This window comes from Eretmochelys imbricata, chromosome 1 (assembly GCF_965152235.1).
Source record: "Eretmochelys imbricata isolate rEreImb1 chromosome 1, rEreImb1.hap1, whole genome shotgun sequence".
Lineage (NCBI taxonomy): Eukaryota > Metazoa > Chordata > Testudines > Cheloniidae > Eretmochelys > Eretmochelys imbricata.
The window spans coordinates 17,456,022-17,469,870 of NC_135572.1; the positions used below are offsets into that span (position 1 = coordinate 17,456,022).

The 13,849-nt window shown below is 44.3% G+C and overlaps 1 protein-coding gene across 8 annotated transcripts in view; it reads right to left on the reverse strand.

Moving 5' to 3' along the window:
* Positions 1–10,719, reverse strand: part of PAK1 (p21 (RAC1) activated kinase 1) — a 47,717-nt gene extending 36,998 nt beyond the window's left edge. For 5 of the 8 annotated variants that reach the window (XM_077842009.1, XM_077841990.1, XM_077841972.1 and 2 more), the window contains exons 1-4: positions 10,530–10,719; positions 4,937–5,037; positions 2,311–2,458; positions 1,699–1,736 (exon numbers count right to left, since the gene is read on the reverse strand). In XM_077842009.1, the coding sequence (XP_077698135.1) occupies positions 1,699–1,736; positions 2,311–2,458; positions 4,937–5,037; positions 10,530–10,719 (477 nt within the window). Of the gene's footprint in view, positions 1–1,698; positions 1,737–2,310; positions 2,492–4,930; positions 5,038–10,529 lie in introns of all 8 variants that reach the window. The other 3 variants (XM_077841957.1, XM_077841951.1, XM_077841999.1) reach the window with 3 other exon arrangements.
* Positions 10,720–13,849: the final 3,130 nt, after the last annotated feature.

A 13,849-nucleotide genomic window follows, 5' to 3' on the forward strand; every position in this document is an offset into this window, starting at 1 on the left:
ACTACTATTTGAGGACTTCAATAGCACAGATATAGGTGTGAGGTTTTTTGCAGGAGTAGTGGGTGAAATTCTGTGGCCTGCGTTGTGCAGGAGGTCAGACTAGATGATCATAATGGTCCCTTCTGACCTAAATATCTATGAATCTAAGATGATGATGGAGCGGTTATATTTTTGTAAATTATTTTGTTTAATCCTTTTGTGTTTGCTTACTTAAAAAATATCGCACACACATACACACACACACACACCCAATGTCCGACAAACAGCAAAACTTTTAAATTGTATCTTCTCAGTAAAAGGAGGTGCTGAACATGTGCTGGAATAGTTGGAGTACAGGTCAAGAAGAGAGAAGACCTTTCATTTTATTTGTCAAGATTAATTTAGTTAATCATCAACAGTGGTTCACTAATCAGACCTTGCATGCTAATAATTAAATTTGGTCAGACCATAGACATTTATTGATATCTGATAAAAAACAGGCTGGCTTTCATTTTCCAGATTATTTCGCATAGGGGAAACTGCTGTTCATTAATATAGAGTCCAGAAATAGATCTGTTTCTATGAACGCAGCAATATTCGCTAACAAAAATCACTTGGAATATAAAGCAGTAAACTCAATAGCAGAGTTTACAGGAAAAGGAAAAGAAACATTTGTAGGCCAGAATGACAGACACCCCAATTTATACCAATTTTTAAAAGTTAAGATGACAATTAATTCTGCTTAGCAGTGTTCCCTCTAATTCTTCCCACACATGTGTGGGATGAATTTTGTTATGTGCACCAACATAGGGATGAGGGGTTTGGGATGTAGGAGGGGCTCCAGGACTATAGTGAGGAGAGAGGACTCTCTTCCCACAGCAGCTCCGGGCTTGGGCTGGGTTTGGATCGGGCGCCTCTCCGCCGGCCGCAGAGCACGTCCCTCACCAGCAGCCCAGAGCAGCAGCAGCGGCTGTGGGCTCCTTTCGGCCCCCTCCCGCCCCGCCTCTCCCTGTCACTGGCAGGCAGCCAGCGGCTGCTGCCTACTGGTGGGTGATGGAGGCAGAGAGAGGAGCCCTCAGCCGGCCAGCTGAGAGGAGCAAGTGGGTTGGGAGGATCGGGGTCGTAGAAGCCCTGGGCCAGTGGGCCTAGAGAAGCGTGAGGGAGGGGCTGGAGAGGAGCCAGTCTTGCAGCCGCTGGGCCGCAACACAAGTGAAGTGGAGCACTGGGCCGGGCTGCGGGGCCCCTGCCGAGCGTGGGGCCGGTGCCATGATAAACCAGGTACTGTCCGGGCCGGGCTGGCTCTGGGGTGCCCCGGCAGGTCCAGGGCTGGGGGAGAGGCATCTCTTCCCTCCGCAGCTGTAAGCACCTGCGCAGTGCTTGATAGACAACTGCACGGCGACACAGCCTCGCTGCTTAGAGGGAACTTAGCTGCTCAGACATATTTTGGGTAGGCTAGAAGTGAAAGAGAATGTTGATTTTAAATATAAAAATGTCTCCACAGCTATAGTTTTATTTTATGCACATTGTTAAACTTAAAATATAAAAAATATATGATGTTTTTAAGGCCCGGCTTGACAAAGCCCTGGCTAGGATGATTTAGTTGGGGTTGGTCCTGCTTTGAGCAGGGGGTTGGACTAGATGACCTCCTGAGGTCCCTTCCAACCCTGATATTCTATGATTCTATGAAACAAACATTAATAAAAGAAACAGAAAGCTCACCAGTGTATTTGATGAACTGTACTCCTCTGCAGATTTATCTGAAAACAAAACAGAACAGATACAATTGGAATTATTATAAATTACTTGTATCGCTGCCCAAGCATGCCAGGCACTGCACGAACCCATAGTGACAAACACTGCTCCTAAGAACTTTCAAGCTAAACAGAGGGTAGGAGAAAGGAAGTATTATCCCCAATTCACAGATTGTGACTCATGGCACAGAGTGATTAAGGGGTTTAAGTGACCTACCCTGCATCACACAGCAAGTCTGTGGCAGAACCAGGGATTCAACCCAGATCTCCTGGGTCCCAGTCCAGTGCCTTAGCCACAAGACACCAGACTAGCAAACTGAGCCCCATGAATACAAATGGAAAACTCAGAAGTGCTCAAAGGTGTTTTTCTTCAATCTTTGAAAACAGCTGTTTCGCGCAGCAAGCCTGGGGGGGAGGGAGGAGAAGCCGAGTGGAAAAAAATCGCATTTCCTTTGTAAAAACAACTCTCAAGGTGTTTTGGCATTTGTTTGTTCGTTTATTTTAATTTTTAAAAGAAAAGTCACAAGGACTTATCAGGGAGTCACATTCAGTAATGCAGAATCAGAGATTTACCACATACCTGTGAAACTCATGTACTTCTGACTGTTGGAGGTCTTTTTGGAATTGTAGAATTCTAGCACATCGAGCACTGCCTGGGGGTTTTTCTTCTGCTCCGATTTGGTGATGTTGGAGGTCTGCAATAACCGAGCCCACTGCTCTGGCATACCCTGTTTGAGACATTCCAAGCAGTTACCACCAAACTCTTGGATGCAGTCTACACTCGGCCTATGGTTGTTAAAAACATTTAGTTCGGCCACTCAGTTTCTGGGATTTTTCATTGTTTGTGAGAAGGCTTATTGGATTCACACCTTCTCTTCACCCAGCAACCTAGGTTTGAAATCTAAATCCAGATACTGCAGTCCCATCCATGCAGGCAAACCCTCATGCTCATGTGGAGTTTCACTGAAATCAGCGGGCTCTGAATAGCCCCATAGCTCTGAATCCCGAAGTTCAGATCCAGCTCCCGAAGTTCAAAAGAGGAAGAGGCAGACCCTGTGTTTTGGTTCAGGAAAGTCTTATATGCAATATAAGAAATGTACTATTATGTGACTATCCACTTGTAAAATGACTACTGTGGTAATTTAGATTGGAAGCTCTTTTACCACGTTTGCACAGCACCCAGCACAATCGGGGCTCTGATCCGGATTCAGGCCTCCTGGTGCTATTGTAATGCAGTAGTTCGATAGGCACCAAATCATATTTTGGCCCAGTGCTGGTTGTGACCATTTGGTAATTCTAACAGCATCTAATTGAGTGTCTCCCAAACATTAAATACAGAATTTCAACACAGAAACGTGGCTTTAGCCACAAGTGAAATAAATTTGGTGACCGCATTTGTCAAGCTCACAAAAGACACTGAATAATTTCGTATTATTGTTTTTCATACTAGTGTGTTAGGGACTTTACAGGTTACGGCTCCGCCGCCCCTCCCCCAATAGCTAGTCTACATTCAAGGATAGATTGGTGGATCTGCTAGTCAGATGTGACAAACTGTTGCATTTTGGTTAGCTCAGGAGAGCCCCAGAGGCAGTGATATGAACTACTACTGAGTGTAAGCAAGATTACAGCATAACCCTGTCCTCCCAATATTCTGCACATCAATAAAAAGGATAATGCGAAATAGATGACATTAGCCTAAGGAAAGCACATGCTGCACACGAACAGGAGTGTTTGTGGGGAGCTGGCTGCTTCCTAAAGAAGAACTTTGAAGCTCAGTGAGACATAGCTGTCAGGGACAGCTTAACCTTTTCTGTTGCCCTGGCCCAGCAATGCAAAAAAAGCTGTCTCACTGTCCACTTCAACTAAGAACAGCTAGTGAAAAACTGGCCCACAGACCACCTTTCTGGAGCATATTGGTGCCAGGTTTGACAACTGGCAAACTTCCGGCAACCAGGTTATATTACTCCTGAGGGAATTCTGTGCCAAAAAAAAAAAAAAAAATTCTGCGCACATTTTAAAATTCCACAAAATTCTGCAAATTTTATTTGTCAATAAATAAATGTGGAGGCTTCAGCAATGGAGGCAGTGAGGAAGACAAGCCACTGGCTGTACAGAGATGGGAGATCACCTGCAGCCCCTGCCCCAGGACAGGGACTCGGCAGTGAGGCTGCACCTGACCCTGACACAGCACAAGGGCCAGGCCTCCTCAGAAACATCCGGGGCCCTGCCCCTCTGTGCCAGGCGCACCAGGTGTGGATGGGCAGGCTCAACCCAGCAGAGTCCAAGTGTGGAGGGGCTCAGTGTGGGTTGAGAGGGTTCTGTGTGGTGCAATCTGGGTGTGGGCAGCTCAGTGGTGAATGTGGATGCACAAGGGCTCATTGGGGGGGTTCCAGGTGCAGGGGGAATGGGATTCTGCAGAGGGGTCCAGGTGAAGGTGACTGGAGCTTGGCAGGGAGGGGGGGCCTCAGGAGGGTGGGGGTGCTGCTGCTGCTGAGGGGACACCGCATGCCAGGTTTCTACTTCCCACCCCCATTCCTTCCCCCTTCCCTACCCCTATCCCCCTCCCCTCACTCCTATCCCACTCCCCCTGCCTTATCCCACCCCCCTTACTTCCGCACTGCCCTGCCCCACTGTGGGCACTCAACCTTGTACAGAAAACAGGAAGGCTCCCAAGCACACAGAAGAGGAGCACAACCAGCACTAGGCCCCAGGAAGCAACATCTAGCTGCAGAGTCAGCAGCCGGAGCTGAACCTTCCTTCAGCTAGGTAGGTCTGCTCTTGCAGAAATGGGGGGCCTCCCCACTGGAGGCAGTGGCATGTGACCCCGCATGCTCCCCCACACCTTGCCTCTGTTGGAGGGCAGGGGCAATGCCTCCCCCAAACTCGCTGCTCTGTGCACCAGAAACCATGTGGGCGCATGACTGCTCTTGAGGCTTCCCTTTGCTTCCTTGTTATTTTCTGCAGAGAAGCAAAGAAATCTGCGGAGGAACCTGAATTCTGCATCCACGCAGTGGCACAGAATTCCCCCAGGAGTACTCTACACATGAATTACACTGGGTGGGATTCTCTGGCCCGTGTTATGCTGGCGATCGGACAAGATGATCACAATAGTCCCTTCTGGCATTACTTTATGAAAGATGAATATGTCCCAGCTCCACTAATGATAAACAACTGTGTAATCCTCCTTTCCCCCAAGAAACACTTACCGTGAATTCTCCTGTGACAGCATCAAATCCAACATGAATCGTGTGTTCAAAATCTGAAGGGAGGGAAATTTCTGGCCGTTCTTTCTCCTTCTTTTTATTGGCTGTATATGAGAGAGAGAGAGAGAACGAACATCAAGAACAAAGAATACTTCCATGGCAGTTCACAGTACATCCTCTGCAACCAAATACACAACAAAAACATACGATCTGTGGCAACGTGAAAAAGATTCTGATTGCACACTGATAAAGATTTAATGTTATGGGACAACCATATTCTGATATTCTTGATATTTGCATTTGTAGGCGACACAGAGCCCAGAGAGGGTGATGAGTCCACACACAAATGGGAGATTCTGTTCCGCATAGTTTATGTTTTCCAGCTGCTGTCTTGTCAACTGCAAAACATACGCTACTCAGCTATATAGGCAGACCTTGTTCCCCAAAGTATTCATATCACCAAAACGGAGGTTTTAAAGACACCCACCTACCCTAAAAGCCACCATTTTAACCCATTATATTGCAAACATGTATTGTGTTTTCCAAGTTTAACCAGGTAGTCTTATTTGAGTCCTGTGCTCATAAAACCAGATTCTGCTCTCAATTGTATCCATAAAAATCCAGAGTAACATTATAGAGGTTAATGGCTTTACTCCAGATTGATCATGTACTGTGAAACAGAGCAGAATAAAGTACATAGCCTTAAACGTTTGTCTAAAACAACATTAAGTCCTTGGGTATTTTTCAGTGTAAGTGGAGAGAATGTTAAATAGTGACAGCTTTGGAAAAGGGAGGAATGAAAGAAGGGCAGATGGAACACTGGAGGATCCCACACAGAGAGAGACACTAGGAGGAACCAGAAGTATCTTCTGGTGAACAGATGTTGAGCATCTGCAGCATGCAGGGCAACCAAAGAGGGGAGTAGCAGCCGCAATTGGCAGGAATACAGAGGAAGCTGAGGGCAGGGAGAAGGAAAGTGAGACAAAGGTATGCTGAGAAAGCCAATAGATCAAGGAGGCTCAGGAACTCTAAGACAACTGAAATGGATGTGTGAAGTACTAGAACAGTGGTTCTTAACCTTTACTGCAGCCTGCACCCCTTTGGTTCTCAAAATATGTTTTTGCACCCCTTATCAAAAATTGTTGAAATAGGTCAGTTCTTTAACCCTAGATATATCATAATTACAGAATGAAAGAGAGAGAGAATTATATACATATAAACATAGGTTTGATTAAACAAAGTAGTTGTACTTACGTGCCTGTGCTTAATTTGTGTTTTCGATGATTTACCATCTAAAAAAATCTGGCATGTCTCGCACCCCCAGAAAGGGCATCTTGCACCCCAGGTTAAGAACCACTGTACTAGAGCATTAAAGAATGTTAGAACATTTACTGTCGAGAATTCATGGCACAGAACTTTTTAACTTCTATATTTGGATTTACTGAATACCAGGATATCCTGCTAAACACCTAAATTCTGCGTCTGTAAGGATACAACTTTTCACTAACCAACATCTCCAGCATCCATTTTCAAACAGCATAATGAGCAAGTCAAGCTTTGCTCCACTGATTGTAGCTACTGCTTTCAAATTCATATTAAATAAAAAAATGCATATTCAAGAAGAAGTCTCAATAAAACAGGGCTGTAGCTTGGATAAGCCTAAGTTACACTGACTGGGTAAACAATGTTTTCAATAATGAATTAAATAATTTAATTGCATCTACTGCATTAAAAATTCATAGTTCTCTCAATATCCAGCTCTCATGCAGAGATTAAATTGGAGATAAAGCCGCATTAGCTCATTCTAGTAAACATGATTGTGCTTTGTATACATGTGGACGTGAATTGTAATCTTTGTCGGGAATCTCACGATTCTTTTGAGGCCCACGTAACTGAAGTGAGTAACCATGTGATCTTATGGCTGTAACATTGGTCTTTCCTCAAAGCACCAGCTTCCTACTGCTTATCCACCAGTCATGTCATGTCATGTCTAAAATTTGATTGTAAACTCTTTGGGGCAACCACCAACGACCTGATTCTAATCTCTCTTAATTTGTGCAATTCCTAACCTATGTGAGCAAGATTAGAATCAAGCCCCACGTTTTCCTATTTGTCCAGTAGAGCCCCAAACACAGCTTTGGAGGTGGTAAAAATAAGAATAACTACTTCTAGACCCAGTTTAAATAAACAGGCACTCAATGCTTAAACAGGCTTTCTGATTCTAATGAGCTTGCTCAAATCGGAGAAACAGATCTCAAAGCATAAATGCATTAAAATATTAACACTGTCATTGCTTTTCATTGACGATACTGTAGATCACAGAATGAGGTATAGGCTAAAAAGGATTAAAGACACTGCCAGCCTTGCGCTACACTTTAATCCCACTTTATAGCCTTTATGGATATCTTACCCTGGGCTTTGTAATGGCACATATGGGACAAACGAAAACTCTTTAGGAGTTTCAGAAGAAAAACAATCTTCCTAGAAATACCCATCTATTGTTGATTACTTTATTTCCATTAATGCCCCCATTAAACTGTAAGGTTCTGAGGAATAAAAGTAAACTGAAATGTATGCTTGAAAAATTTCAGTGAGTGGCCATGATTACATTCTCACAGTGAACCTTTCATAAACTAGCAAGTTTTTTCTGTAATGTGCCAGACACTGGGTATGAGTTCCTCAGATGAAGATAATAATTCTCTCTCAATACAAGGGGGACTTGCTAACTCAAAATCCTCGGCTGAGAATTCCAAGACAATAATAGACTTTCCAACTAACTAATATCTCCCGAGAGAGGCTGAGCACCCACAAATCTCACTGAAGACAACGAAGCTGTGGATCAGCACGTCTACGCATGACACCCCCTCACCGTTAAGTCTATTCCAAACATCAGAATTATGTCAGAAGCTGAACTACCCAGTAATGAGGCCAGAATTCCACAATGCTACCCAACCCGCACAATGGAAAAGCTATCCACATAACACCATAGCTCCCAGGCATCCTAAGTTGGAGCTCCACCAGGGACAGCTTCAGATTCACCCCACAGAACCTCAAGTCATCTTACCACCTCTTCCTGAGCCACTTGGAAAAGTCACCTGGAACACTTCCTACCCCTCTAGCATTTCAGTAGGTGGTGCTATTGTAGCCATACAGCAGACACAGCTCTGCAAAGGAGAAACCATCATCATTCAGCTCATTGAATCAATGAGGTTCTTTCCATAATTGTTTTATATGACTTGCTACCGAAGTATTTGCCAATACTGCTTTCTGCAATCCTCAATTTATAATAGTATAAAAAAATCAATCTAAAGTCCAATATTATTGGTCAGGCCTGCTCCTCAGTGTGCCAGAGCTGTACAGTCTTTATGCAGTTCCATCTCAGTAGAGATTATACCCTACCTTAATTAGCCCTTCTTTTACTCCAGCCAACTCAGTAGCTGAACTGTAAGCCTTAATTAAGCTGGGTTCTTGTAGTAATTAGGTTCGTGCATTAGGAGATTCTCTAAGGCTGATCAGCCAACGGATTTTCTATTGACAATTCATCAGCACTTCACGTCAGGAGTGTGGTAGCCAGTCGGAGGTTACTTGAATGAACTCACATATTGGTCTGTCAGTCGTCCTACCAGGAGCCAGGGTGGCAATCAGGCTAAAAGGCCTCTGACAGAGGCAGCAGGAGAAAGCTGCCACTCTGGTTCGGGCAGGTGCATTGCAACAGAAGACTCTTCTGGCCTTGGCAATGATTCTCTTTTGCCTGAGTGGCTACCATGTTGGAATGTCCACAAGAAGCCAACATCCTCTGACATCAATGGTGGTCTGCTCACGGACTTCAAATTGGAGCTGGATCACACCCTCGATGCAAAGAAAACCCAGAGCTGCTGAAGCATCACATTATGGCACTCCTCCTCTTTAGCTCCCAGTTTTGGTGGGGAAGGAAACAATCATGTCAGTATAGAAACAGACCTGGTAGCGTAGCCCTTTTATGGGAAGTACGCAGATAGTGGTCAGCAAACAAGCCTGCAACAGCCAACAGCAAGGGTGCTGTCCTATCTGCTAGAGACAAAAACTACGCAGGACTCAGATCTGGAAAGCTCCTTTGGAACAAGTTACATAACCTCAAAAGGCTCTATTACCTTGTCGTCGCCTATTGGTAGAAAAAAACTATGTATCTGGTGCTGAGACACCAAACACTGTACTTACCATTGTATACACAGTGGGAGAGAGAAACCTGGGCCAGTTTAAAAAAAAAAATAATAAGTAGATGTTTTATTAACATTTGAGAGCATGACCAGGTAAAGGGGGGATAGGGAAAAGTTACAGACGTGTTATGACAGCCAAGGCTTATTTTCACTTAACTGCATGTGAACTGACTCACTTTTAACCAAGTGCTTTGCATTCATGTTTAATGGCATCGCGCATCCTTAACATACCTACACCCCTACTGGAGAATGGCACTGTAATAGATATGAAACTGACTGTCTGCTTCCCAGAGGTGGTTAACTAGTATAAACAGCAATTAAGTTACTCTTAGGCCACAGAACTAGGATTAGTCTTTTCCTTCTAGCAAGGATTTAGGAGCCTGACTCCTTATTGAAACAGCTGAAAATGTAGATACAAAAATTAGAGAAAGATCTTATTTATTTAGCACCCAACTACCATGGCGATGGACACTATGAATCCTTAAAAAGAGACTGAAAAAGGGATATATCACAGAGATGGGTTCCTTACAAACAGATTAAACAGAGATATAAAAGGAAGCAGCACAAATTAAGGACTAGAGAATTTCTTTCATCATTGATTCATGTGATAAATGTACAACCTTCAAAATATACTAATGGAAGAAATTAAAATTGCATGTACAGTACATCAGTTCTGTCCCTTATTCCCATCTTGCCTGTTATATTCCTTATTATAGCTGACGGAATTCATTCAATACAAGTTAATGGGCAAGAAGTTATAGGGATAGATTATTTTTAGCAGTGGACAATGTCGGTTCCAAAATTCTGAAATAAGATAGGATGACAAAGACTCATCTTAGACATTCAGCTCTTCAGGGCTACGGCTCACATAGCAACATGTGACAGGACTGGTAAGAAATGGTCTTTTAGGCATACTTGCACCCTTCCAGCCTGCTTTCAGTTTCACCAATGCAGAAGGCCAGCAGAGCTCCTTCAGAAGGCCCATCTGCAGTGGTTGCAAAAACCAAGACCAAAAAAACCCCCAAAAAACCCAACAAACAAATCTCACTGAACTTTGGAAAGGCAGCTGTGACAGGCCTGAGAACAGGGACATTCCCAGTTGTCAGGGACAAAGACACTGTATCACAGATCTCACAGAAACACACACACACACACACACATACTTTATCAACCAACAGACTAAGAGAAGGAATGGCGAGTTTGTGAGAGTAATGGTATGAATTATTAGGAAAGCAGATACCCAGCTAGTCACCACAGGCAGTCCTTATTCCCAGTATGGCCAAAAAATTTATGTGAACTATTAGACCTTGTGAACCATCCTCTAAATTCTAAAGAATCATTAACATCATTCCCCAACAACATGCAAAGAGGAAACTATTGTAAAGATTAAAATACTGTACTTTTATCTCCTGGCAATATAGATCGGTAAAATCGGTCTCTCTTTTTCTTTTCTTCAGGGTTGGGAGGCAAAGGTTTTGAGCCATGATTTAAAGTCCCAGTGTCTTTGCTTCCAGATCCAATCATAGTGCTGGTATTTCTCATTGGAGGGGCTGGAGGCTTGTCTTCGGCTTCCACACCATTATTAGACATCTTCAGCAAAAGAAGCTGTTACTAGGACCAGGAAAAAGAAATAATCACTTTTGTGCATTTTTTTTTAATTACAGTAGCAAATTGATCCTTCAAATAAATTGTGCATCAGCTCTGTCTTTTAGTTTATGTTAATTACCTTCAGATAACAAACTTGCATAAAAAATTTCTTATGGGGGCCAATGCACAGTCCCACTGAACTGGTGCCAAAATTCCCATTTATTCACTAGCAATCAGGATTTGGCCCTTGGACCACAACTCTTAATCCGGTCATAATTATTTCCCATACAAAGACAAAGTTTAAAGGTTCTTTCAGAGTTACTGACATCATGCACTGCCTTTTAGGGCTATTTCATTTCATTGAGCTGGTAAAAAAAACACTGGATCCTCCACATGCACACAGTAACTCTTCATGTAAATCATCCTTAAAGTGCAGATTTAAACAAAGAAGCCACTGTACTTGCAGAATAACCCATTAGCAGCACAATTAACTCATTCCTCTCACCAAATGAGAGCAAAAGCAATCTTTATACAGCCCAACTGCACACACAACTTGTTGAAAAATGTTGAAATTTTTCATTAAAAATTCAAACAATTTCTGACCAACTCTAGCTGTAAAACAAACCAACCCTATTCCTCAGAATAATCAGATAACTTTCCAAATTTCACAAACAATTAAAAACAAAAAACAAAAACAGAAAAAAACACCTCCTGATTTGAGTCCTTTTATTTGGTAGCAGGTTCTGTCACTAAGAAAAGCCCAGCTCCAAAAAGTGATACAGTAAAATCAGAGCAAAGTTAATTTACAACTTCCAAATCTCCGAGTTGCTCCGGCAGGTGAATCTATGCAGGGACACCGCGATTGCAACCTAGTCTGAGGCGACAGCTACACTACAGAGCTTACAGTGGTGCTGCTGTAGCACTGACGGTGCAAACGTTTACACCAATGGGAGAGAGCTCTCCCGTCGGCTGAGTCACTCCAGCCCCTGCGAGCAGGGGTAGCTACGTCGTTGGCGGGAGAAGCGCTCCCACCGACAGAGGCTGCCCACTCCAGCACTTATGTAGGTGTCACTTACATCGCTCTGGCGGGTGGCTTATTCACACCTCTGATCAACATTACATTATGCCAACATAAGCTATAGGGCATGGCGTAAGAAGGCCACATTCCAGCAGGGGGCTTTAAAGTACAATAACCCCTCGCTTAACGTTGTAGTTATGTTCCTGAAAAAATGCGAGTTTAAGCGAAACAATGTTAAACGAATCCAATTTCCCCATAAAAATTAATGTAAATGGGGGGAGTTCGGTTCCAGGGAAATTTTTTTCACCAGACAAAAGACTATATTATATATTTATATACATACATATATATATTATATTACACATACACACAGTATAAGTTTTAAACAAACAATTTAATACGGGTACACAGCGATGATGATTGTGAAGCTTGGTTGAGGTGGTGGAGTTAGAGGGTGGGATATTTCCCAGGGAACGCCTTGCTGCTAAATGATGAACTAGCCCTCATCATGAGCCCTCAACAACCCATTGTTGTTAATGTAGCCTCACAGTTTACAAGGCAGCAGGAATGGAGGGAGGGGAGACAGTATAGCAGACAGAGACAAAGACACACACCGCATGTGAGAGAGAGAGAGAGAGAGAGAGATGCGACACTGACCCCACTCTAAGTACACTGCCTTTTTAAGTAGATCAGCAAGTTGAAACAGAAGCTGCTGCCAGGAAGCTCCCTCCGTCCTGAGCCCTGTCATGTCCCCACCCTGCTCTATATGGAGAAGGGGTAAGCGGCAGGGCGGGAGCAGGAGTGAGGGGGACACCCTGACATTAGCCCCCCTCCCCCTTCCTCCCCCCCAGAAAGCAGGAGGCTCCCTGGAGCAGCTCCAAGGCAGAAGGCAGGAGCAGCACACGGCAGTGGGGGGAGGAACAGCTGAACTGCCAGCAATTGATCACCTGCTGGGCAGCTGCCACACAGGGAACTTAGGGGAGCTGTTGGGGGGGCTGCCGGTCCACCCTGGTTCCGAGCACCCCCCAGCTCGCTCCAACGGGCTGCTCTTCCTGCAAGCAGTAGACAAAGCAGGCGGCTGCCAAACGACGTTATATGGGAGCATTGCACAACTTCAAATGAGCACGTTCTCTAATGGATCAGCAACGTAGCAACGAAACAACGTTAACCAGGACGACTAAATGAGGAGTTACTGTATCAAAGCAGAACTTCATTGATTAGTCTGGCAGTCACAGCAGAGCTTGAGCGACACTTTCAAGAGAGTCCCTAAGGTCCTAATTTCCAGAGATACAGATGCTCCGCACCTCTGCAAATCAGGCCCTAGACCTAAGTTTCCCAGAGTGGCCATTGATTTTGAGTACCTCCTGCTGGACAGTTACAATGGAGACACCTTGGGCCGCTGGATTCAATGAGACTTCTGGGAGCTCATGGCACCCAGTATTTGGAACCTAAGAAAGCCAAACCACAGCAAAGGCAGGTTATTACACCTCACCGAACATGTTTAACTTAGAAGCGGTGACTCCACACAAGCCTGTCTGGAGTCAGTGCTCCTAGAAATGAAATTTGTTTAAAGATTCTCATTTGGGACATTAGTTTGAATGTCAGAGGATAATTTTTGGCAGCCAGGTGGGGCTATTCAGCTTTCCACTTGTCTGGGCGTGTTCTGGCATCTACCTCCTGCCTCCTCCATAATTCAGGTCACTGGCCATCAGCCCCATGCCATTCCCCAGTGTGAAAATGAGCAAAAGCAAAAACAAAGCTGACAGCTGGAGATGCAGAGACCAGGAGCTGCATAAAAAGTTTGGGGGATTTCTTTTGGCACAAACGAAAATGCACCAGTAACTCTGACAGCCTTTGGTGGGTAAATATCCTGTTTGACATGAAAACACCCGAGACCACGCTTATACTGAGCTGTCTAGCATACAGCAGCATCTCTGGTGCCTATAAAATTAGCAGCTCATCTGGATCCAACTGAAACAGAGAAAGGAACAAGCACAGGCTGCCCGGCAGTCACTAAAGAAGCCCTGTGTTCATTGCCCTCACACACCTATGATCAGGAGGAAGCAAGTTACTAGGAGGCTGCTACACAAAGATAGCAGCAGAAAGAGAGATAAA